Raw genomic sequence first — 23,850 nt, 5'->3', positions numbered from 1 at the left:
ATGTCCTGGAACCCGAACCCCAGAGGGCTGGAACTCTACATAGTGCTGCTGCCCTGTTCCTACTCTGCATTGTGGGTGTCCAGTATTCTAGAAGTCCATGAGGAGGGACCTTAATTGTCTTCTGGCCTTCTCCATGCTGCGGCATCCCAGTTTTGTAGCTTGTCACTTGCTGGGGTGGATCCAGATGAGGGCAGGTGTGGGGGCCTTTGCACAGCACCATGTCCTGTTCCAGGCTGCCTGTGCTCAGCTGCCCATCTCTTCACAAGCCAAAAGGCCCTTTCTTCCTGTTCCAGATGTTGCTTTAGAAACCAAATTCTCAGTGGTCAGAGGAAGTTAGGAAGTTACTCCCTAACTTCCTACTCTTGATCAGTAGTCTAGAGTAGAAGACTGAGCCTTCTGAGGCAGTCTGACTGTTGGAGGGGGTACTGACCTACCCAGCCAGATGTTAATCCGGCTCCTGAATTCCACACTCTTTCTTTTGTGTTCTGGTCAGACACACTGTCTCATCTAGAAAATGTTAAGCAGGTTTCTTCTTTCTCTATCCCTTGTGGAGCAAGAGTGCTTGGTGGGCATGGGAATAAGGTGCTGACCCCTAGGCTGGGCCCTGCCATCTAGCAGGGAAGAAAAACACTGCACGAATCACTGCACAAGTTCTTCGCAGCCCAAGGTTGGAGGGGCCCTTACTTACTGGTTCTGGTCCCTTGGTCTACACCAGATATAGTGTGGTAGGAGGAGCGGGGGCGAGGGTGGGGCTGGGGGCAGCCTGTACCTTCAGGATGGGGTGTGGGAAGGATCCAGGACTTAGAGGCCTTTGTATTTCAAGGGCTAGAAAAGGTGGCTGGAGGTGGCTTTCCGCTCAGTCCCAGGAAGCTGATCCTGGGAGATGTCACCCACATGTGGGGGCCTGGGACTACCCTGGGGTGGAGGTGGGCAGGGAGGACAGCCCCCTGGCCCAGGAGGTGTTGCCGAGAAATCCCGTGACCTGTGGGGCAGGTCCCCTGGCCGCAGCCCCTCCTCTTAAAGGGGCCCTGGGTGCGGTGGCCGGGCCTGGGCCCGAGGGCGGAGCATGTCTGTCTGCCGGTGTCTGGTGTCCGCCCTCTGCCCCCGCCCCTGGGCAGTCTGAGTGGCCCGAGCGAATCCCCGCCCGCTGAGGCTTCCTCCCCGAGCGGTGCCTCCCTGAGAGTCTCCCTGAGAGTCAGTGCCCGAAGCCCGGAGGGACAGAACCACCTGCCGGTGAGTGAGCCCGCGAGCGCTGGGGCCGGAGCCGGCCGCGCTGGGTGCTGCTCGCCCCTCGGAGCTGCGGGGCACTGGGCCGAGAGCCCCCCCCACCGTCTCCATCCTGTTGCGGGCTTCCCCTGCCCCACATGGTGGGTCACGGGCTGTGCCGGATGAGCTCATTTCCGCCGCGTCGAGTAGCATCTCCTGCGGATCCCCCCTCTGCCCTCCCGCGGGGAAAGGGGAAATGCTGGGCTGGGGCTCCTGTCCCCTCCTGCGCTGAGAGCTCCGGGCCATTTCCTCAGTGCTGCCTGCGGGGCGGGCGGCACCAGTCGGGGAGGGAAGTGCCATGTTCCTGGGTGGGGACCGGAGGTGTTCCCAGTTCCTCACCTCAGGGGCCTAGCGGGGGTGACACGCTGCTCTGTGCAGAGCCCCATCTCTGAGAAGGTTCCCTTCCTTTGGGATATTTAAGGAAGCCCTGAGCTGTGGGGAGTACTATCCCATCCTTCACCCGCCCTTCCCCGGCCACCGGCTTGAAAGAAACGTCTCTGGGCCCTTCTCTTTGCTTCCTCTTCTCTTGCTGAGGGCTTCCCCAAGATGGCTCACCCATTTCTCCTGGGGAGAATCCATTTTCCCTGTTCCCTGTATTTGAGGTTTGTCTGCTTCTGGCCCTGGAACACAGGGAGGAAGGGGTGATTGGTCCCCCTGGACACAGGTGCCTGTGTCGTGCTTCAGGTGAGCTGGGGGAGGAAAGTAGCCCTGCCTTCCAGGGTGGAAGTGGGCTCAGAAAGGCAGGCAGGTGCACATAGGACTTGGGGACTCCGAGGCTTTCAGCTGAGGCTTCAGGAGGAGTGATCCTGGCACCCAGGGAGAGTTCTGCTCAGGGAGCAAGAGCAAATTTCTCAGGTTGTCTCTGGCAGGACATGGACCTGGATGCAAGGCCCTTGGTGCTCAGGGAATTGGGGGTAATGGGGGGGAGGTGTGGGCCCACAGTCCTGACTCTGTTCCTGCCTTCCTGGCCTTGCCAGAACTCACACCTAAATCCACCAATGTCTGAGAGAACCAGGCAGGAACGTGCCTCCCGCAATTTCCCTGCCCCCACACCTCTTGTAACTGGTAACTGGCCTGGGTCCATCCATCTAACTTCAGTTGGAATGTTCCATTCCACTGAGGGGTAGTGTTGCCTTCATCACAAGCTATGAGGGGTACTTGGGGATGTTGAACACCGCTCGGGAACAGGACATCCAGACAAAGGTGACCCTTTTACTTGGTCCTTTAGGGCCATTGGGTTTGGGCTCTTCCAGAACTGCTGCCTCTACTCTGTGCCTTCAATCTTGCCTTTGGGAGCAAACCTCTCTCCTCCCAGAGTGTGGGTTTGGAAATGAAGGTGAGGTGTTAGGAATTTGGTCCAGGGGATGAGGCTGCACCAAGGTCTTCGGTGGAAGTGAGGCGTGGTATTTCTGAACAGAGTAGAGTTCTGGACCAAGGTCACTGCTATGATCTGAGCCTCGAGGGGGTGAGCAGGAGGAGTGACCCTTCCCGTTTTTCAGATGAGGAAACTGGTAGCCACAGAGCACCTGTGACTTGCAAGGCCTGTACCAGCTCTCAGGGCCAGCAAGGCAGCTAGGATTGCAGTAACTGGATTGTCCCCGTCCCCTACAAAAGCCTCTGAACTCTCCTGTTCATCGTGGCTGGCCCTTAGGCCTTGTGATAACTTTAAGTTCCTACTGGTCACAGCTCACAGCTCTTCTCTACAGTGTCCTTGAGACTGGGGACAGAGGGAAGGTGTCTGTACTTCCCCGCCTCAGGGTGACCTCCTTGTAGGTTCCTCATCTGGCCTGAGCCCCTAGTCCCACTCTAGGGAGCCTGAGAGGAGAAAGTTCTGGCTTGGGCTCTAAGGGTCATCACAAGTGTGGGGGAGAGTGGGGCACTGAGATGGGGAGGGCAGGAGCACTGTTGGCCTAGGAAGTGGCTCAGCCTTTGGGAAGCAAGAAGGAATGAATGATCCTTAGGGATCCCTTTCCCTCCATCCTGCAGCTTTGAGCTGGACAGAGGGTGCCAGGCCTGTTGGCTGGGGGGACAGGTGAATTCATGTCTGCTCCCTGGGAACCTTTGGGGGCATGCATGGTGATTTGAAAGAAGCCTGACAGTCTGGTTCTGGTCCCATTTTGGAAGTGGAAGTAGAGTGGTGATGGAGACAGGGGACATCCTTCCAGCCTTTTGGGGCAGTTTCTAGAGTCTAGAAGCTGTGCGCCCCTCGAGCACCCTGCACTGCAGGAGGAAGGGTGAGGGCTCACCTTGCTCTCCTAGGCTGTGGCCTGGCTAAGTCCCTGGACTGGAGGCCCTAGGTTGAGTGAAATGGCAGAGGCACACACAGGAATTTGCTTTGAGGACCTGAAGTTTTGGGCCAAGCTAGGGTGCTCCAGCACATGCCTTTCTGGCTGCATGCTGCGTGGTCACTGCCCCATGTGGTAGGATAGTGAGGGAGATGGGCAAGAGGAGACTGGGGCTCCTGTCCTCTCCCATAAGGCCTCACTGCCCCACTGCGAATCTCATGTACTCAGTCTGAGCGTTCTAGAGTGGGGGGAAAAGCCTTGTCCTGGAAGCCAGGTGCTGTGCCCAACCCTGCCGGCCCTTAACCCCTCTGGGCCAGTTTCCCCAGGATGCTGACAGAAGGTCCATGTGGGGCGCCATGGCCTGGTGGGCCATGGAGTGGCAGGGTGTGTGCTCAGTACATGAGCGATATAGATGAGGTGACCTGTCACGGATGAGGAAGTTAGCAGGAGGCTCAGCATGGGTGGAGGATAGACATGGGGCTGTCCATGGGTCCCTGGGCCTGGCCCTTGGGACAGAGGAGACTTGTGTACATAGCTGCTTCTGGGTGAGGCTGGGTGGATGGGCATGGTCCTGGCTCACCCACAGTGAGCTGTCCTGCCACTCAGGCTAGTGGCCTGGGGAGATGATCTCTGCCTGAGGGGTCTAGGCCCGGGGTAGCCCAGGCCTTGCCACTTCCTTGGTCACGGCTGGAAATCCATGCTGACCTCCCGACCTTAGTCAGCCTTGGCTCCCACTGCACACTGCACTCCCAGGGACTTGACTCTCCAGGGGCTGGGATCTTCACTTCTGGCTGAGGTGGCTTTGCCTGGGCATCGGACATTTCACCCTGGTGTGAGTGGAGCCATGTCTGAGTGGGGCCTTTTGCTCGGTCAGTCAGTTGGCTGTGTGAGGGTCAGCGCTGGCCTGGGACTGAGTCCTTGGCTGGGTCCATTCTCTGCCTTGGGAGTTTCCCTCAGAGCCGGAATCTTTGCATCTAAAAACGGTGGCAGGCGCCTGTCCCCTGTGGCTTGCAGTTGGGATTGGAGGCCAGGCTGGGTGGGGCCTTGACTGTCCCTGGGCTTAGACAGCAGCAACTGTGGAATGTTTGTTCTCCTTCCCTGTTATCTGTGAGGGCCTTGTGGAGGCTGGGCGTGTCCTCCCAGATCACCAGGCAGGGCCAAAGTGCTGTCCAAAGCAAAGATGGGGAGGGGGGGCTGCTTTGGGCTTCAGTCCTGGTTGGTTTTCCCTCAGGTCAGGTCATATGTGTGCTCATCTGAGGAGGCCTTGCGGGCGGCGGGGGGAGGGCTGGTACCAGGGATGGGCGGCTCTGAGCCCCAGGGGGACAGTAAGGAAAGAGCTGGAGCAGGTAGGTGTCCAGCGTCTAACCCCCTGTGCCTCTCCTGCCTTCCTGCTCCCTCATTCCTTGGATGCTACTTCGTCACCTGAATGGAAAAATGGGTCAGGTCCTGGCGAGGGAGGGGCTGCCCAGCCACAGACAGGCTGACGCTGGGTGCCCGCCTGGAGCACCGGGCTCAGATTCCCACTTGTGCTTCTTGGGCTCACAGGCACCGGTCCCTTCCCTGCCATCAGCTCACTGGAGTGGGCAGGTGGCTGAGCCTGGGGACAGAGTGGGCAGAGGGCAGGGGCTTGTGTCCCGGGCTCCCGCCGCTTCCCGAGCATGTGTGACCAGTGCCTGTCTTTGCAATAGCCCCGACCTTTAACCTGCGCCCCCTGAGCTGGCCCGGACCCAACCAAGCTGGGAAGCCGCCCACCAGCCACCAGGCTGCCAGCCCGAGGAGTGGTGACAGCGCAGGAGCTCCTGGCTGGGGGGAAGGGAGGAAGGAGGAGAAACAAAGGCGAGTGTGCCTGGCGCCGCCCACCATGTGTCAGTCAGAGGCACGGCGAGGACCTGAGCTCGGAGCGGCGAAATGGTGAGATGCCGCCGGCCCCGTCCTAACCCCACTGTGCCCCGCCACGACCTCCGGAAGGTCAGAGTTCACGTCCAGCGGCCCCGCCGTGGAAGTGGCAGCAGGGGGCCAGGGGATCAGCCCCCGAGGCTGGAGGGGCCTGGCCCCGGGGGCCTGAGTCGGAGAGCCCGCTTCAGGTACCTGGGGAGGCGGAGCGGGCTGGTGGCCTAGTGTCTGCTGCACCCAGGCCCCCACCCCGGGTGCCCCCCCCCACTTGGGGAAAGCTGCTGCTCTTCTGGGATTGGTCCCTGAGCTTCTGCAGTGATCAGGGCCGGTGGGGGAAGCCCTGGGGACAGTGGGGATTTGTTCAGCTTTGCTTAGCCCCTACCACCTTCCCAGACCTTTTGTAAACATGATGGGATGGGGCGGGGTGGGAGACAAGGAACACAGGGAGGGAGTCTGGAGAGCTGTGCCATCATTGAACAGCAGGTGCCCGGCCATCAGCTTGGCTCTCCTATTTTTTTCTTTTTTAGTATCAGCTGAGATACCTCTTTGTTCCTTGGTTTATTCAGTAACTGGGGGGCAAGAGGACGTGGCTCCTCTGAGAGCACAAAGGTGCAGAAGGGAGCCTTAGATTTTTCCAGTTGAATGCAGTCTTTTTGCAGATGAGGAAACTGAGGCCTAGGAACCGTCCCAGAGTGGGTAGGAATATGGTCTCCTGGTGGCCGCACTGGGCCTCAGGAGCATTTTCGTTTTCTTTATTTCTTTTTTTTTTTTTAAGATTTTATTTATTCATGAGAGACACAGAGAGAGAGAGAGAGGCAGAGACACAGGCAGAGGGAGAAGCAGGCTCCATGCAGGGAGCCTGACGTGGGACTCGATCCTGGGACTCCAGGATCACGCCCTGGGCTGAAGGTGGTGCTAAACCGCTGAGCCACCCGGGCTGCCCCTCAGGAGCATTTTCTAGTGCCTGGCATTGAGACCAGGGGACTTGGGTGTCAGGAGGCCAAGGTTCTGGTGGAAAGGCCCACCCAGCCTCTAGGATCCCCACAAGGCTGGATGCACTAAATTTGGGCTGGTGGGGTATGGGGAAAGACTCACTACCTTTACCGAAAGAAGGGGCATGGCTCAGGTGTGTGTGTAGCCCCAGCAGACCTGGGGGGTGGTCTGAGGGTTGGTGGGGAGGCTCCCCACATCAGGCTCTGGGTCTGTTTTTGGACACCTGATCTGAGGTAAAAAGACCAGGCAGGTGGATGGAACTTCAGCTGGTACATGCTCGTGGAGGGTTCCCTTTGGGATCTTGTCAGGCCCAACCCTTTAGTTTATCAGATGAGGAGATGAGGCCTGGTGCCATAAAGAGGTTTGCCAAGAACCTGCAGTGCAATGGCTGCAGTAACTCCCCACCACTCTGTGCTGTTGCTCGGCTGGAGCTCCAGATCAGACTGTCTCCCTGGTGCCTCTGCGGGAAGAGCTGATCCCGGGAGTGGGGGGCTGTGATGCAGGCTGCACACCCCATCTTCCCGGTGCTGCCTCTGATTCCCAGTCCTCCTCAGCTGGTAGGCAGGTGGGCGAGACTGGGATGGAAGTGGGCCGAACAAAGGCAGCCAAGCCCCCAGTGCAGCACGGTGTTGGGTGGAGGGGCCACAGCCAGTGCTGCTGGACTCCGTGGAGAGGCAGACTTGTGGAGGGTGGGGCGGGGCCTCCCAGCCCCTGACCGCTGACCTGGCCATGCATGGACATCTGCTCTGCAGGTTGCACTTCCCCCAGCTGGCCCTGAGGCGGAGGCTGGGACAGTTGAGCTGTATGTCCAGACCTGCCCTGAAACTGCGCTCCTGGCCCCTGACGGTCCTCTACTACCTCCTGCCCTTCGGTGCCCTCCGACCGCTCAGCCGGGTGGGATGGAGGCCCGTGAGCAGGGTAAGTGCACAGGCTGTTGGCCCGGCCTTCACCCCTCCCGACCACCCGCCCCCCCAACCCAGGACACAGAAGCGGAGGAGACATTTGTCAGATTGGAGGTGATGGGGGTGCTGAGCCCTCTGGGACGGTCACCCTGACGGGCTGGTTGGTAGCCTTGAGGGCTTGCAGTCTATGCTGCCTGTTTTCCTTGCCTGTATTTGTGTCATTTGGGGGTTCTGCTTCTGGGAGGAACCCATGCTGGGCATTCAGAAAATGGTGTCTGATTTCCCATGTTCAGACAGAAGAGAGCTTAGGGGTGATTTTGAGAAGAGTGCAAATTAATTCCTGGATACCAGGGGATGATTTTGGAAGGCCGGGGCCTGTTTGCGCCCCTTTGGTGTGGATGGACCTAGAGCCCCAGGCAGGGCTGGGGAAGGGCTGCCTAGCTCCCTGGGGTCTCTGGGCAGGCTGACCTCAAGCCAGGACCCCTGGGCTCCGATGGGTGTCAGTTGGGAGGAGTTTGGGGCACCACTCAGTACACTGTAGAGGTGTTTAAAGTTGGAATGAAATTACCTTTACACCCTGGGGACTTGATGTCTAGGTCGGGCTGACAGCCGCAGCCACTGGTTAGAGGCAGGTCCTGCTGTGGTGGTGGCACCCGAGGTTTAAGAGGCATCCACTTCCAGGTCTCCTGGCCCTGAGAGTTTGGCTGGGGGTGCCAGCAGACAGCGGCAGGGAGGTGGGGGGAGGCCAGGGGGCCGATTCCCCTCTACCTCCAGGGAGTAGCCCCAGGTGCACACAGCTCGGTGGCCAGGCCGGGAGTGCCGGCTCTGGTGACAGTGGTACTGTGCACGCCGTAGTCCCTGACCTAGTGTGGAGGGGGTTCCTCTGCGTCCTGTTCAGGCCAGAACATGTGCTCTGGGCTGTAGGCTGGCCTGTGTACCCTTTGGGCCACAGCCTCTCTGTGCAGGTAGCAGAGCCATTGACACCCTGCCTTCCTAAAGAAGGGAGACCGTGCTGGCATTCCCCCCTTGGGGCCTGGGACTCTTGCTACTGGACCAGTATGTAAAATGACTGAGGCACCTGAGTTTAAGCAACTGTGTCAGTCTTGGCCAGTACTCGCTTTGTGAGTGTTTAGGAAGCTCAGTCTGGTTCCTAGTGGGAAGCAACCACATCACAAAGCCATCGAGGGGTGCCTAGGCCTCCTGGGGCAGAGGTGTTGGGGGGCATGCAGGCCGGTGCGCTCACCTGCCTGTTCGTGGCCTGCAGGTGGCCCTGTACAAGTCGGTGCCCACGCGCCTGCTGTCGCGGGCCTGGGGCCGCCTCAACCAGGTGGAGCTGCCGCACTGGCTGCGCCGGCCTGTCTACAGCCTGTATATCTGGACCTTCGGGGTGAACATGAAGGAGGCCGCCGTGGAGGACCTGCACCACTACCGCAACCTCAGCGAGTTCTTCCGGCGCAAGCTGAAGCCGCAGGCCCGGCCTGTGTGTGGCTTGCACAGCGTGGTGAGGCCCCACCCTGCCCTGTGTTCCCTCCTCCAGAAGTGGGATTCTTACCTGGGCCTTTGGGAACCTGTCCCGGCAGTCTCCACGGGTGGCCTGGCCCGTGGGTCCTCCTCCCAGGCTGGGCCCCAAGTCCCCCTGCCTCCCTAGCAGCAAGCCTTTCTCGGCCCTTCCAGATCAGCCCTTCAGATGGAAAGATCTTGAACTTCGGGCAGGTGAAGAACTGTGAGGTCGAGCAGGTGAAGGGGGTCACCTACTCACTGGAGTCCTTCCTGGGTCCGCGCACGTCCACAGATGACCTGCCCTTTGCACCAGGTGGGTTGCGGCCTGGTGGTGGCCTTGGGGCCCTGTTTTGGTGTGGCTGGGCTGGTCGTCAGGAAGGAGGATGGGGGCATGGGGAGGAATGGAATGGCCGCGTGGAGCTTTGGGGCTCCTGGAAGCCCACGGGGAGGCTGCACAGGCTCAGGCACCCATCTGAGAGCCTGGTGCTTGTGTCTGCCTCCCGCAGCCACACCCTGCGGCTCCTTCAGGAACCAGCTGGTCACTCGAGAAGGGAATGAGCTCTACCACTGTGTCATCTACCTGGCCCCTGGGGACTACCACTGCTTCCACTCTCCCACCGACTGGACCGTTTCCCACCGGCGCCATTTCCCAGGTCGGCCAGAGGCTCCACGTTCGGGGTGCAGAGGCCAGAAGGCAACTGCTTTAGTCTGGCCGGGTGTGGGCAGCAGGGGGTGGACGTAGGGCTCCGGGGGGGCCTGGTCTCCCTGCGGGTGGGAAATGGCAGTGTCCCTGTCCCCATAGGCTCCCTGATGTCCGTGAACCCTGGCATGGCCCGCTGGATCAAAGAGCTCTTCTGCCACAACGAGCGGGTGGTCCTCACTGGGGACTGGAAACACGGCTTCTTCTCGCTGACGGCCGTGGGGGCCACCAACGTGGGCTCTATACGCATCTACTTTGACCGGGTAAGCAGAGCCAGGCCCAAGAGCTGAGACACGTGGGGTTCCCCCACCCCCTTCCCCATGGAGCCAGGTCCGTCGGTACTGTGAGTTCTAGAAGGGCACGTCCCCTGCCAGGCCTCATTCTGTGGAGTGGCTGCCCCAAGGAGGGGCTGGGCCCTGGGTTCCCACTCTGCCAGTCCCCATGCCAGATGTGCTGTTACTTGCTTGGCTAGAGATGGCTGGAGGGGGAACCCAGGGGGAATGTCAAGCTCAGGGTGGGGCATAACGGATGGGAAGGGCGGCTGGTGCCCGCCCTTCTTAGTGGCAGCTTGCGACTGCCTCTGGCCAGCTCTGGGTGCTGGAGAAGATTGGGGTTTGATTCCTCTGTGGCCCCCATGTCCTAGTTCACAGCTGGGTCTCGGGACTGTCTTGTTAGACTTGGCTTATGGGCCAAGTCACTGTCCCCAGCTCCGTCTCCAGGCTGGGTTGGGGACAGGCAGCAGAGGTGTGTTCCGAGTCCAGGAGCAGACTCCACACTCTGCCCCTGACCTCCTGCAGGACCTGCACACAAACAGCCCACGCTATAGCAAGGGCTCCTACAATGACTTCAGCTTCGTGACCCACGCCAACAAGGAGGGCATCCCCATGCGCAAGGGCGAGCACCTGGGCGAGTTCAACCTGGGCTCCACCATCGTGCTCATCTTTGAGGCCCCCAAGGATTTCAACTTTAAGCTGAAAGCGGGACAGAAGATCCGGTTCGGAGAGGCTCTGGGCTCACTCTAGGGCCTCCTTCCTGGCAACGGCTACTGAGGGAGCTTTTTCAGACAGAAACGGGAGGGTCTTTTAGGAGGAGCCTCCACGGCTGTCTGGGAAGGGGACAGCCTCAAGCCTGTGGGGTCCAACCAGGCAGGACCTGGGTGACTGCTTCCTGCCGTCCCCGAGGTGTAGATGAGGTCAGAGTCCCTGTTGACCCTGGACCTACGTCGTTCCCTCTTCCTACCCTAAAAAGAGAGAATGTGCAGGCCAAGATGATCTCAAATTCCCTTTTGGAGATTTTTTAACCTATTGTATAAATTGGAGACCCTACGTCTCCTGGCTGGATGTCCCGTTGGTCTTGATTTCTGTTGTAAGACAGAAAAGTGGTTATGTGTGTTCTTGCTGCTCTCATCATTGCTTTCCAGCCTCCCCATCTGCCTCGCCTGCACCGACTGGGCTGTGCTGCCCCCAGAGCAGCACCATGTGGCCTTTAACACAACCCTTTCTGTTCCCAATTCACCCACCCTGCTCGTTTGAGAAAAGCTGTCTCTTTGCACTTGTGGCTGAACACATCATCCTTGGCTCCGCCAGCATCTTCTGGGGGGGACACCATGGCATGGCGCTTTACAGGCCCCAGTGAGGGACTCTCCAGAGCTGGCGAGTCCTCTTTCCAGTGGCAGGACCAATTACTGAGCCCCCTGAATGGTGTCCCGAGTGAATGGACAGGCAGGTAGTGGTGGCCTAGGAGGGGCCGGGGGAAGCTCATCCTCCCCTCCTACCCAGACCTACAGAAACATGGTAAGTTGCTGCTATTGATTCAGGGGCTGGTGTTGGAGGCCAAGGAGCCTTGGTGTATTGGGAAGGGGGGGCAGGTCAGTGCCTACAACACCTGTCCCCAGGTAATAGGTACACAGTCCTTAGGGAGCCGCTGACAGTGGGGCCAGGATTCAGGTTTCCTGGGGACGCTGTGAATTTCTCCTGCAGGAGAAGCCATTTGAACTCTTTCAACTGTATCAGTAGCACAGTATTTTTGTATGAAAAGTAGGAGACTTCTGAACAGTAATTCATTTAATTGCAACATTTTGAAATAAAAAAATAAAACTCATCGCAGCTTTGTGTTCTGTTCCTGGAGGTGGGCTGAGGCCTCCCGGGGGCAGTGACTAGCACAGAGCCCGCCGCAGGGCCTGGACACGGGCGATGCAGGCGCGGATGGGCTGGCGCTGGGCCTGGAGCTCAGAGGCCAGCTGCTGGATCTGCAGCTCCACCTGGGGACAGGGGGGAGGGGCAGGAGGCTGAGCTGAGACAAAGCGGGGGGAGGGGAGGGGAGAAAGCTGTTCCAGGGCTGCCTACGGCCTCACCTCCTGTAGTTCTTCCTGCACCTGCTGCTCTGCTTCCTGGTCCTCAGGCCTGGGCTCCTCCTGGCTCAGCTCCAGCCACCTGCGCAGGCTTCTTGCTTGCCGCTGGCAGGACCTGAGGGAGTGAGACACCTGCTGCTGGCCTGGCCGGCCCCTGGCAGCACCTCCAGGGGAGGGTGGCTGTGTTCTTCTGTCCTCCACCACCCAGCTCAGCAAGCAACTTGGGTGGGCCCAAGTTGCCCAAGGATACCCCCACCCCAAAGCCAGCTGTGGGGAAACAGCTGAGGTTTTCTGGGTCTTACGAGAGGTTCTGCTTCATGGTCTGGTAGTCCTGCAGTTGCTGCTGGATGCTCTCAAGCTCAGCCTCCAGGTCGTTGTGGCCCACGGTGATAGGAGAACAGGCTTGATCTTGACCCCCCTCTCGGCTAGGCCAAGGCTGAGTGGAGGGAGCCCAGGCACCAGGAGCGGCCCGAGTACTCGCAGTGCTGACAGGCTTTGGGTGCACACCCATGGTTCCAGAGCTGCACCCAGTGCCCATGAAGTCCCCAGGAAGCAGCAGGCGGGACTGAGGGACACTGGCTGGGGATGGTGAGGCCTGAAGTGTGAGCCCAGGGGTGGTGGGCTGTGCAGAGGCCTGGAAAGGGAGGACGGGTGAGCACAGAAGCTGGGAGGAAGGCTGGGGGAGGCACCCAGGCTGCCCACTGCAGGGCATGGGGAGGTGAGGCTGTAGGACTTGACCTGACCAGCTCACCCAGTCTAGTCCTGACCCCTGCCCCTTTCTTCAGACCCGACACAAGGGAGGAAGTCCCGAAGGAGCCCAAGGTACACCCCTCACCTGTGCAGTCTAGTCCCACCCCTGCTCCAGGGCCTGGCTCAGCACCTCTCCAAGCAGCGGTTTTACCCTGACCCTGATCTGAACCGTGACCCTGCACATCAGTGAGGAAAGGTGGTCAAAGGCAATCGTCCTGGTCAGACCACACATCTACAACCCTCCAGTACCTTCCAGTGACAGTGACCAGCTCCCCTCAGCACCAGCTCTTGGCATGGCCCAACCCTGCCGCTGTCTTCTCTCTGAGCACGTGGGCCTCCCGTACCACCGTGCCATCCCAGCCTGGACTCCTCCACCTGGATGTCACCTGCCCCAGGGAGCCACCACCCCTTTCCTCCCAGGTGACCTCTTTGGTTCCCAGGAGTTAACCTTCAGTGTACATTGCAGACTCTCTTGCTCTCCAGCCCTGACTTGCTCTCTGAAGGCCACACTCAGAACCTTGTTACTTTATCTCAAATTTGACAGGCTCAAGACAGACTCTCCAGGCTTTACCCCAAACAAGCCCTTGAGCCCCCGTCTTCCCTCTTACAGTAAAAGAACTCATTATTCCTGGAGTTTCTCAGGCCATAAACCCAGGAGCCATCCTGGATTCCTTCCTCACCCTTATCAGACCCATCGGAGCAGGTCCTGCCTATTCGGCCTCCCACGATGGGATCTGCCCGCACCACAGCCACCACCTACTCCTGGCTCCCAGCACCTGCTGGGCCATGGGTGCAGAGTGGGCCAAACCAGCCCATGATGGGATCTGCCCGCACCATAGCCACCACCTACTCCTGGCTCCCAGCACCTGCTGGGCCATGGGTGCAGAGTGGGCCAAACCAGCCCCCACCATTTCCTACTTTTCTTAAAATCCAGATGCTTCCTCAGGGCCCGCAGGACCCTCCACGGTCTGCAGTGTCTGGGGCTCCACCTCTAGGATAGAAGCTTCCCAAGTGGGGGCCTGGGCAGCCTTTCCATACCGTGTCCCTAGGACGGAGGCACCACCTGCATGTGGTGAACGCGAGTGCCTTCCCTGCGCCCTCCGGCGCGGGTAGCTCTGGCAGCAGAGTTCAGCTGTGGCAGCAGCACCGAGTACCTGAGGAAAAGCACCGAAGGCCCAACCAAAGAATGACCCCCAGGTGACCGGGAGGACTCACCCTGGCAGGTGCTTCCACTCCACACGGCATGAAGGATGAAGGGGGCAGCAGCTCTGGGCCTGTCTTTAATGTGGGGGGCAGCTTCAGGCCAGGGCGACCCAGCAGGGCCCTGGGCTGGGGTGAAGGGCTGCTTGGGATCAGTGCCATCCAGGCCTCTGGTGGGAAAGGCCTCATCAGGGAAGGGCCTGCTGGCCAGACCGGGCCTCGGTCACACTCCTGAGGTGCCTCAGACCTAAGCAGGAGGCAGGAGCTGGTCAGGCCAAGGTCCCCCCATGAGGAGCAGGAAGGAAAGGAGGCCACCCACCTTAGCCCACACAACATACCCTTTCCCCCTGAGGCTGCCACACCCCTGGGGCCTCTGGCTCTGCACAGGCTCCAGCAGGAAATGTGGACGTCGAGGCTGCTTTCTTACCAAGCGGGTACCATTTCTGGGAAGAAATGCAGGCCTGTTCTCTCAGCTGCCTAGGGCATCCAGTCCAATCCCTCCAATCTTACAGGGAGACTGGCAGCCAGAGAAGGAAAGACCCTTGCCCCAGGTTGGCAGGTGACCTGGGGCACCACCTGGGGTGGGCCTCGGCCATAGAGAACGTCCGGTAATCCCAGTGAAGTGAGCCTGATGCCATGGGGGATGCCTCACCCACTCATTTGACCTCGACAGCAAACCAGGCGATGGAAGTGCTCCTCCCACATCAGAGGGGGAGCAGCATCAGGGTCAGGCCCTGTCAGGGTCGGATGGCAAGGAAAGTGGAGCAGGCCAAGGTGCAGGCCAGTCCCCCGCCCCGCTGGGGACCTCCACCAAGCTCAGGCCATGCTGGTCGCTTGGGGAGCGGACAGCTGCATCAGCCCGGTGTGCGGGGATGGACCAGGTCACGAACTGGGGTTTCCTAGAGGGAGCCCGTTTCCTGGCTGTAAGGGGCAAAGCAAGGAGACTGGCGGGTCTGGGGGCACGAGGGTGGGGGCTGCCCTGTAGCCTATTCCTTTTTTTTTTTTTTTCTTAAACTATGTGTTCTCCCCGCCATGTTCTGCAGTAACAGGCCAGGGTCCCTTCGTTGGGGCCTGATGAAATGGGAGGGATAGGATCCTGCTGGAGAGAGGGATCCATGCGGCTCAGCCATGACTTCCCTCCTGTATCGGCCAAGTTTTTGCTCCAGGCCAAGAGGAGCAAGAGGCGAGGGATGGGCTACTCACAGCTCTAGAAGTTGGGGGTCCCCGGCAGCCAGGGACAGGCTGCCCAGAGCCCCCCAGGGCACATGAGGATCTCTTGGCCTCCTGGTCTCCAGGGTAGCATCCCCAGCCCCAGCAGCAACACAGGTGGGAAGGAGACTGTCAAATGTCACTCTCCTGCGGGGCATGGTGGGTGCGGGCCGAGGCTCCTTGCCTTGGCCCAGAACCTTCTGTTTCCAGAGCATGGCACAGCGATGGACTGCACGGTGGAGACTGTGAGCCGCCTGCAACAGGCCTCTGGTCAGGTCATGCTGTGTCCCACCTGCTGCCCGTGAGGAGGGGTGGGGGACCCAGGGCTCACCTGCTCCTGCTGCTGGGCGTGCAGCTGCTGCCTAAAGGCCTTCATGCCGCCTGCGAACCGCAAGAGGCGAGTGGCACCCTCCCGGAGGAGCTGCTGGTGGTAGGCCTGCCCGGCCCGCTCCAGCCGCACCTTCTTCCTCCGCCTTTCCAGCACAAAGCCCAGCCACGCGGCCCACACCTCCGGGGAGAGGAGAAGATGAGGTCTGGTTCTCTGCTTAAGGGTCTCCCCGGGGCTGTGCCCACCACCCACCCTGCCCTTCACAGGGGCACAGTCCTCTCCCGGGAGAGGCAGGGGTGGTGGCGAGTGGAGCGCCCATTACCTTTGCCTGTAGTGAGAAGGACCAGAACCACAGGGCCCGTGCTGTGCCCTGCTGCTCCCGCCTCCTGTTTGCCAGCTGTGGGCCAGACAGAGAAGATGATGGGAATCTTGCCTGCAGGGAGGCCACTCTGACCAGGACCAGAGACCCTGTTCAGAAAGGTGCTGTTGCCCTCAGCTTGCAAGGGCCCAGCGCTGCCTGGCCCTGAGGCCATGGAAGGTGATCCTTTGGGAAGATCAAAGGCAAAGAGCCCTGCGTTGGGGGAGGGAACAAGGGGAGCCAGTGCTGCGCTCACCAGACACGTGCACAGGAAGGTTTGCTGCTGGGTGTCTTATCAAGTCCTTGGCAACAACTTAAAATGCATTTCATACTAATTTTTGAAATATTACCCTAAAATATATTTTAATGTGACACTGCGGAAACAGGGCCCTGAAGTGACCTGGACTTGTACCATCACAGGTAGAAGGAGCTGGCAGTGTTGGGAAATGACTGGGGTTGGGGGAGCCCTGGGATGAGGGTGGAATTAAAAACATTAAATGTGGGGGCGCCTGGCTGGCTTGGTCAGTGGAGCATGGGGCTCTTGATCTTGGGGTCAGGAGTTTGAGCTCCACGTTGGGCACAGAGATTACTTAATAAAAATAGTTACAAAAAAAAAAAAAAAGTTAAATGTGGGTTCAGGAGGCAGTGGGAGGGGGAAGGGGCTTCTTGCTGGCTCCCACCTGTTGTTTCCATTGGTGGAAGCAGGCCCGGCTGCGAGTCTGGGCCAGGAGCTGGGCGCCCTGCCTCTGTAGGAGCTGGCGAGAGGGCAGTGAAAAGCCATTAGGGCCCCGTGTCCCATCACCTGGGAGCAGCTTCGGGGTGAGAGGCTCCAGGCCCAGAGAACTGCCCCCCTCACCCTGCCTCCCGGTCCCCAAGAGGAGTCTTAGATGAAGCCAAGGGCCTCTTGCACTGGGCAGGAGCATCTAGGTGACTCTGGATGTCTCCCAGCTCTGACACCCCATGGTTCAGAATGAGCCACATTTCTCTGCTGGGCCATCTGCTGCCTGAGGGAGACCCGACCCAGAGGCCAGCTTCCCTTAGCCTTCCCAGAAAGGCTCCTGCAGCCTTGCGGCCGCTGGACCCCAACCACCCAGCACCCATCCTGGTGGTCATGGGTTCTGGCAGAGAGCCCTCCTCTTCCCCAGGTGGTGGTCACTGGGCCCGGAGAGCCCCCGCACAGTGGCACCTGGGGAGCAGCTGCCTGCCTCACCCGCTTCCTGACACAGCCAAGATGGTGCACCTTCCACCGGGCCATGGTCTGCAGCAGCAGCCGCCGGCCGTGATGCCCAGCCGCCCTCCTAAGCTGGACTTTCTGCTGGGCCGCCCTCTGGCCTTGGTCCCGCCAGCGTCGAAACCACGTCCTGAGACAGCCTAGGGCAGATCAGAGTCAGAGTTTGCTCTTTAGGGGGGCTTCTACAAACCCATCTAGAACGGTCAAGGTTCAGAGAGCTGAAAAGGCCATGTGGGGGTAGAGCTGGATGTCAGCCCACGCTCAGTAAAACCTCCACGTGTGGACAGTGGACACACTGTGACAACAGCTCTGGCCACCTTCAGTGGCTGTGAGCATGCAGGGGGCCGGAATCAGTGCTGTGGACTACTGTGCTCCCGAGGGCCTGCCAGAACCACCAGCCTGTCCCCGGTGGCTGGGTGTCACAGCGGCCTGAGGAACGGTGGCTCACAGGACACTGCTGGGCACGCAGATGAGAAGACCCTCTCTCGGAGGGAGTGGGGAGCACGGCTCTATTTTGACAAAATCAAGGCTTAGAGAGTCCAGGCAGCTCAAGCCTGGCCTGGGAGGAGGCACAGCGTCTGCGGGCCGTGTCTCATACTCTATGCTCTGCAGGCAGGCAGGGGCTGGCTACAGCATGCATTCTGTTTGTGTCACCAGATTCTCTCGTGAGGGAGGGTAAGCATTTTCTTCTGGTTTTTTGTTTCTTGGTTTTTTTCTTTTACATTTTTCCCTTTTCTTAGGCCCTGAGACACATTTCTTTTAGAGACAACAGAAGAGCATTGCTACCAGTGCACTGATGCCAAGATGGGGTGTCCTCTGGGACCTGCTGGAGGGGGCAGAGAAGGAGAGTTCACATGCCTGGAGATGAAGCATTAGTACCAAGTGCTAATAACTTCCTGGGTACTGCTTCACGTGTGTCTATCTCACTGGATCCTTATGACAACCCTAAGAGGCAGGTACTGTTATCCCTATTTTATAGACGGAGAAACTGAGGCACGGAGAGGCCTTGCCGAGGTTGCACAGCCAGCATCTGACCCCGCCTGTACTAGGTACTCTGCTGAATGTGTCTTCCAACACGTCACCCTGAGCTCGTCCTCCCCCAGCACGCAGCCTCACCCCCCAGACTGCCAGCGTGCACCTGAGACTCGAGGCCTCAACTAAGCCCAGACATGGTTCCCCAGGTACTGAGCGTGTACCTGCTGTGCACTGAGAACCCTCTGTACCACCTGTAATGGACACAGCAACCCCAGGGCCCCCCTTCTACAGAAAGCTGCCTTCCCCTCGGTCCTGTGAGAGAAGCAGCTCCAGGCTGCACCCCGGGCCTGTCACCTCTAACACCCACTGTGGCCACATGACCCCCATAGGCAAGGTCTCTATAGCGCTGGATGCCAAAGCTCCGTCCAGAGGCCACAGGATGGCCTGAAGCCCTCCACTTTCTTTTTTTTTCCTCCACTTCTTTCTTGGGAGTGAACTAGAAACACAAGCACTGGTTTCTGAGGTCCGGGGGTAGTGAGAGGACACAGAGACGCACATTAGGGGTGGAGGAGGTGTGGGATGTTTGACCCCAAGGTTCCATCCAGAGCAGAAAGGTGTGTTTATCAACACAAACACTGTAGTCAGAACCAAACCAAAGTTGATCAATTTCTGTCCTGGAACTAAACAACTAAACCAACAACTTGAAGTGTTTTCCCTACCGTCTGACTTAAACCACTTCTGTTTGTTTTCATTTCCGGTTGTATTTTCATTTATTCTAACCCCTGGCTATGCCCTCGGAGTGCCAGAGGCCCCATGGCAGGGCCATGTGCCTCAGTTTCCCTGCATCAAATCTCTGCTCCTGTCTAGACCATCATCCCTGGGCTGTTTGTGCAGCAGGGAGTCAGACTGCCCACCCAAGGCCACTGCTCCCTAGACAGATCAGGGCTCGGCCACACAAGGAGGCAGGACCCTACATGACGGCTGAGAGGAGAAGCAGCAGTCCCTAGAAGGACCTTCCCATCAAAACCACCCCACCCTCGACTCCTTAAGAATCAGTTTTTAGGGTGGCCCCCGTGGCTCAGCGGTTTAGTGCCAACTTCAGCCCAGGGCATGATCCTGGAGACCCGGGATCGAGTCCCATATCAGGCTCCCTGCATGGAGTCTGCTTCTCCCTCTGCCTGTGTCTCTGCCCTTCTTTCTCTGTTTCTCATTAATAAATAAAATCTTTTTAAAAAATCAGTTTTTAAGTCTCGTTTTTTTGCATTTGAATATAAACTGGTTGACCACTGGCTGGGATGAGAATGCTCACCCTCTCCCAAACCCAGAACCTCATCCCGAACTCAGAATTGATGTTGTTTGGCAAGACGGTCAGTGCAATCAGCTGACTCCATCTGGAGTAGGGCGAGCCCTTCATCCAGGAGGACTGGGGTCTAAGAACAGACACGGATGCAGGGGAGACAGCCCTGTGCCCGCAGAGGCCGCGGCTGGAGGGATGTGTCTGCAAGCCAAGAGGTGCCCTGCTGGTGCTGTCAGAGGCTGGAAGAGGCAAAGGCAGCCTCCTGCCCTCCGGGCTTCACAGGAATCAAGGCTCTGCTGACATCCTGATTTGAGATGTGGCCTCCAGAACGCGGAGAGAGCAATTTTGTGTTGGTGGAAGCCTCCAGTCCACGGTACTATTATCTTAGCAACAGGAAACTCACACACGTGAGAAGAATACAGAGACTAAGGGGAAGCAAATGGAACACAAGACAGTTCTGTGTCCTCACGCTCCTCGCCCCAGCGGCCAGGAGCTCCGCTTACCCCTCTCCAGCACCTTCTGGGCCTCCTTGATGGCACAGTCCTCCTGCTGTCGGTAATATATCTGCACTGATGCAGCCTCCTGCCACTGCACCAGGACCTATGGGGCACATGCAGAGCAGAGAGTGATCACGGCACATCCTGACCTCCCGGGACACCCAGATCCATGGGCAGCTCCTCATGGAACAAGCCCAAGCAGTGACACGGCCCTCACACACATTCTGGGACACGCCAGCCTGCCCCACAAACCTCAGGCAATGGACCAAGGCCTCAGTTCCCACAGGAAGCCCAGTATCTCCTTCTATAGGAGTTAAACTTCCTAGCAGGCCATCGAGAAGTCAAGTCACCACGTGGGCTTTTGTTCTATTATCATTTGTTAAACAAAATTACAGGCTATGTGCATGCAGACTTTCAAACTGAGACACACACAAAATCACACTCACAGAACCCTTTAAAAAGAAGCTACGCAGCTGGGGACACCTGCTTCCCAGGCACAAACTCCATTGCCTGCAAAAAAGGCCTCCTCCCTCTGAGCCCTGAAGCCAAGCAAAGAGTCCTGACCCTCCTTCCAGGGCTTGGTTTGGAGCCCTCTGACAACAGTCTGGGCCTTGACTTTATGTCACTGTTCCTCACCGTCAGGGGGCTTCAGAGTTGTCAGCCCTCTGACAACAGTCTGGGCCTTGACTTTATGTCACTGTCCTCACCGTCAGGGGGCTTCAGAGTTGTCAGGCCCGGCCAGGCCTTTCAGCAGGTGAACTGCTGCTGTTCAGAGCTCTGGGCAAAATGCTTTTTTCTAAAACATTCCCAGCTGAGTCTTCTGTAACACTCCTTCCCACAGCCGTGTCCCGGCATGCCCTCTCTCCTCTACTGCATAGGGCAGGCCCCACTGTGTGGTGGCATTTGGGGGCCACTTCCCAACAATCTCCTGTTCCTGGGATTTCTACACTTTTCAGAAAGCCTCTGCAGCTGCAAAACCGGCCATGGTGAGCAGGAGTGAGCATCCTCTTCTGACAGATGAAGAGACCAAGGCATGCTTAGTTTGTCCCAGGGGATATTTCACATGTGTAGAAGTATTGGTTCTAATAATAACCAGCTTGCTCACCATGTTTTTGTTTCAATGGATATTGATTCAAAATTCAGTAAACAAACAAATAAATAAAACCTGGCAGCTCCCACGGGCGTATGTATGTATGGAGGAGGGGGACTAAGCCCGTTTCCTAGGTTCCCTGTTCAGTGCAAATCTTTGGTGCCGCTCCCTCACAGGAGCAAGGTCCCAAACCCTCCTGGGTGACCAGCTGGGCTCTTTGTGCCTCACCTTGGAACACAAGGTTCGCCTGTAGTGAGTGCTTGCTCGGGAGGTTTGCTTTGCTTCATTCACTTGGGCCAGGGTGTTCTCTCTCCAGCGACGGAACACACTCCTGCAGGAACACAGGCCCAGGGGCTGGGGGTGACACCAGTGCAGAGAGACAGTGTGAGGTTTCTGAGGATTCCTCCCAGTTTTTCAGCTCACTCCTCAATCAAACGCAGATTCCTCATACCTAAGGATATCAGTCTCACCAACAGCCGTGTTTACGCTGCCGTGGACACTCGACACATGGTAGGTGAGCATCTGCTCTGTGCCAGGCACCGGGGGAGCGCTGGGGGCACTGTGCTGACAATACCAAATACCACAGCCTGGCACAGGTATATGCCGCGGGGGGACATAGAGCAGTGAGCAGGTGGGGGGCGGCACAGGGGAGCCGTGCCATCATGAGGCCCAAAGAGATGGAAGGTGGCAAAAGGGCGCCCCAGCCTCAGCAACACGCTTACCACATAGTAAGTTCAGTTATTCCCTCTCCAATTTATTCACTGAGGGGCTGGATGGGCACTTCCCTGAAGGACGGTGAGATGTTAAGGCCACGAGGCCTGCCACCCACTGGAAGTCTGGCATATACAGTATGCTGAACAAATGGGGGGGGGGGGCAGAATGAGGGCGGCCCACGGGGAGGAGGGAGTGCAGAGCCCAGTTTAGCAGGAGCTGGACGATGGGCTCTGATGCAGCTGGAGCTGGAGCTGGAGCTGTGAGCGGGTGAGACCTCTGGGTCTGCCTCTGGGTCAGCGACAGGCCTGGAGAGCCAGGCGGGGAAGCAAAGGGAATTACTGCAGCTCTGGAGCGGGAGACACTGCATCCTGCAGGGGAGGGAAAGGGTCTAGAGGAGTGAGACAAGTGGGAGCTGTCACAGAGGTCCAAGTGACAGCTGCTGCCCCAAGGCCCCACTCCATACACAGCAGCTTTGGAGAAGCCAAAGCCACACTGGGAGCAGGAGGAGCCAGGCTTGCACTCCCTCTAGCCCTGGTCCGGATGCCCCGACCTGCCTGGATCTGGAGCATGTGCCCCGTTCCTCAGGCAGGGCCCAGAGACGCTGGGAGACTCACCGCAGCAGCCGCCTCTTGTGTTGGCTCTCCCTGGCTGCCACCTCCTGGAGGATGCTCCGCACCTGGCTCTGGTAAGTCTGTAGGAGACCGAGAGGACTGGAAGCCACCCTGGGGGCCATGCCACTCCCTACTCCCAGGTATGCCTCACAGGTGTTGTGATGCCCAGAGCACCCACCACACGGGGGCACAGGCCAGGAGCACCAAGTCCCAAGGCTAGAAGAACACCTGGACAACGGGGAGAGGATGGTCTCGCTAAGTCTTCACCTAACAAGTCAAGCCAACGGGCTCCTGGACAAGGGGCCACTTTGATGGGGAGGCTGGTACTCCCCAGATAGCACTCGTGTCTACTTTGCTGAGCCAGGATAAAAGCTCAGCCCCATGGCCGTTAAGACCCACTGACCTCACACTTGCTCCGTGTGAGGCTTGTGGAATGACTGGGAGGGGCAGGGAGAACTAGGGAGGGAGACATCATCCCCAGCATCCCCCCACCCTGCGGAAGGAGAGGTGTGGAGGCACAGGGCAGCCCCTACCGCCCAGGTCTGCAGTGTCCCATGCAGCAAGGCCTGCTGGTGGTGCAGGCTGGCGCGCATCAGCTTCCGCTGCTCAGCGGCGCGCAGGGCCAGGCACTGTGGACAGAGGGGGGGCCGGGGCGGGAGGGGCTCAGCACACCTCCCTCTTCTACTGCCCCCCTACCCTCCGCCCTACCAAGGCTTCATCTGTGAATAAGTATCTCTCAGGGAACTTGTGAGGATCAGATGGGGCAAGTGCCTGATTAGGGTAAGTGTCCAAGCAATGGCAGTGGTTTAAATACTTTTACTCTGAGCAGGATGCCTGCGATGCTTAGACCAAGAATTTTAGGTTCAGTGAGTTGGGACAAGAATCCAAAGAACATGGGATTTTTCAGCCAGTCACCTCACTAAGCAGGTTAGTGCTTGCTCCTCTACTGCCCAGACTGTCTCCCAGCTAAGAAGCAGGTGGCTGCCGAGGGGCTGAAGAGAAGCCCCCATGTCTGCTCTGAGTCACACTGACACACAGCTCCACCTGTCCACAACCACATGTGGGTGGCCTCTGTGTCACAGCCTTACCTCCCTCCACCGGCTCCAGGCCCAGTGCAGGAGCCGGGCCGCGTGGAACTCTGCAGCCAGCACTAGGCCCATCTTCCTGTGGGGAGGTTTGGAGTCAGCACAGCAGCCTGGACCTGGCCAAACCCCTTTGATGGGCACCCCTCACAATCCCTAGCCCCTGCCAAGTGATGCTTAAATTGGTGGGGAGGGAGGAATCAAGACCTTCTCTGGGGAAGCCCGGGGGGCTCAGTCAGTTAAGCCTCTGCCTTCGGCTCAGGTCATGATCTGAGGATCCTAGGATTGAGCCCCCGCATCAGGCTGCCTGCTCAGCAGGGGAGTCTCCTCCTCTCCCTCTGCTCACCTTCTCTCTCACTCATTTGTCTCTCAAATAAGTAAATAAAAGCTTAAAAAAAAAAAAAAAAGACCTTTTCTGAAGAGCTGCCAAAGGACTTGGGATCTTCCCTCAGGAAAGGGAGCATCTAATCAAATTTTTGCAGACAACCTGACAGGGCTCAAGTGTACTGAAGTACATTCGTGTGCAGGCCACTTGGGAGGAGATTAAATGTAGCTAGAGGGACGCCTGGGTGGCTCAGTGGCTGAGCATCTGCCTTTGGCTCAGGGCGTGATCCTTGGG

At 58.6% G+C, this 23,850-nt stretch overlaps 2 protein-coding genes across 50 annotated transcripts in view; one reads left to right on the top strand and one right to left on the bottom strand.

Moving 5' to 3' along the window:
* The window catches only part of PISD (phosphatidylserine decarboxylase), a 44,558-nt gene extending 32,919 nt beyond the window's left edge, over positions 1-11,639 (top strand). Inside the window, exons 1-8 of one of the 11 annotated variants that reach the window (XM_025986002.2) lie at positions 1,023-1,233; positions 5,240-5,462; positions 7,190-7,355; positions 8,604-8,840; positions 9,014-9,152; positions 9,346-9,492; positions 9,642-9,802; positions 10,337-11,639. In XM_025986002.2, the coding sequence (XP_025841787.1) occupies positions 5,413-5,462; positions 7,190-7,355; positions 8,604-8,840; positions 9,014-9,152; positions 9,346-9,492; positions 9,642-9,802; positions 10,337-10,561 (1,125 nt within the window). In that variant the 5' untranslated portion in view covers positions 1,023-1,233; positions 5,240-5,412 and the 3' untranslated portion in view covers positions 10,562-11,639. Of the gene's footprint in view, positions 1-1,022; positions 1,951-4,563; positions 4,898-5,225; positions 5,636-7,189; positions 7,356-8,603; positions 8,841-9,013; positions 9,153-9,345; positions 9,493-9,641; positions 9,803-10,336 lie in introns of those variants that run through there. The other 10 variants (XM_025986000.2, XM_025986004.2, XM_072723286.1 and 7 more) reach the window with 10 other exon arrangements.
* Positions 11,588-23,850, bottom strand: part of SFI1 (SFI1 centrin binding protein) — a 97,508-nt gene continuing 85,245 nt past the window's right edge. For 25 of the 39 annotated variants that reach the window (XM_072723262.1, XM_072723252.1, XM_025985984.2 and 22 more), the window contains 15 exons: positions 23,238-23,313; positions 22,683-22,778; positions 22,153-22,229; positions 21,053-21,155; positions 19,741-19,837; positions 16,945-17,105; positions 16,415-16,489; positions 15,699-15,773; positions 15,380-15,556; positions 15,043-15,302; positions 14,178-14,282; positions 13,855-14,086; positions 12,192-12,523; positions 11,893-12,004; positions 11,588-11,799 (listed from right to left, as the gene is read on the bottom strand). In XM_072723262.1, the coding sequence (XP_072579363.1) occupies positions 11,695-11,799; positions 11,893-12,004; positions 12,192-12,523; positions 13,855-14,086; positions 14,178-14,282; positions 15,043-15,302; positions 15,380-15,556; positions 15,699-15,773; positions 16,415-16,489; positions 16,945-17,105; positions 19,741-19,837; positions 21,053-21,155; positions 22,153-22,229; positions 22,683-22,778; positions 23,238-23,313 (2,083 nt within the window). In that variant the 3' untranslated portion in view covers positions 11,588-11,694. Of the gene's footprint in view, positions 11,800-11,892; positions 12,005-12,191; positions 12,524-12,724; positions 14,087-14,177; positions 14,283-15,042; positions 15,303-15,379; positions 15,557-15,698; positions 15,774-16,414; positions 16,490-16,944; positions 17,106-19,740; positions 19,838-21,052; positions 21,156-22,152; positions 22,230-22,682; positions 22,779-23,237; positions 23,314-23,850 lie in introns of all 39 variants that reach the window. The other 14 variants (XM_072723240.1, XM_072723244.1, XM_072723256.1 and 11 more) reach the window with 4 other exon arrangements.

Source organism: Vulpes vulpes, chromosome 10 (assembly GCF_048418805.1).
Source record: "Vulpes vulpes isolate BD-2025 chromosome 10, VulVul3, whole genome shotgun sequence".
Lineage (NCBI taxonomy): Eukaryota > Metazoa > Chordata > Mammalia > Carnivora > Canidae > Vulpes > Vulpes vulpes.
Note: the sequence above shows the minus strand (reverse complement) of the source record. Positions and strands in the feature narration are given on the sequence as shown.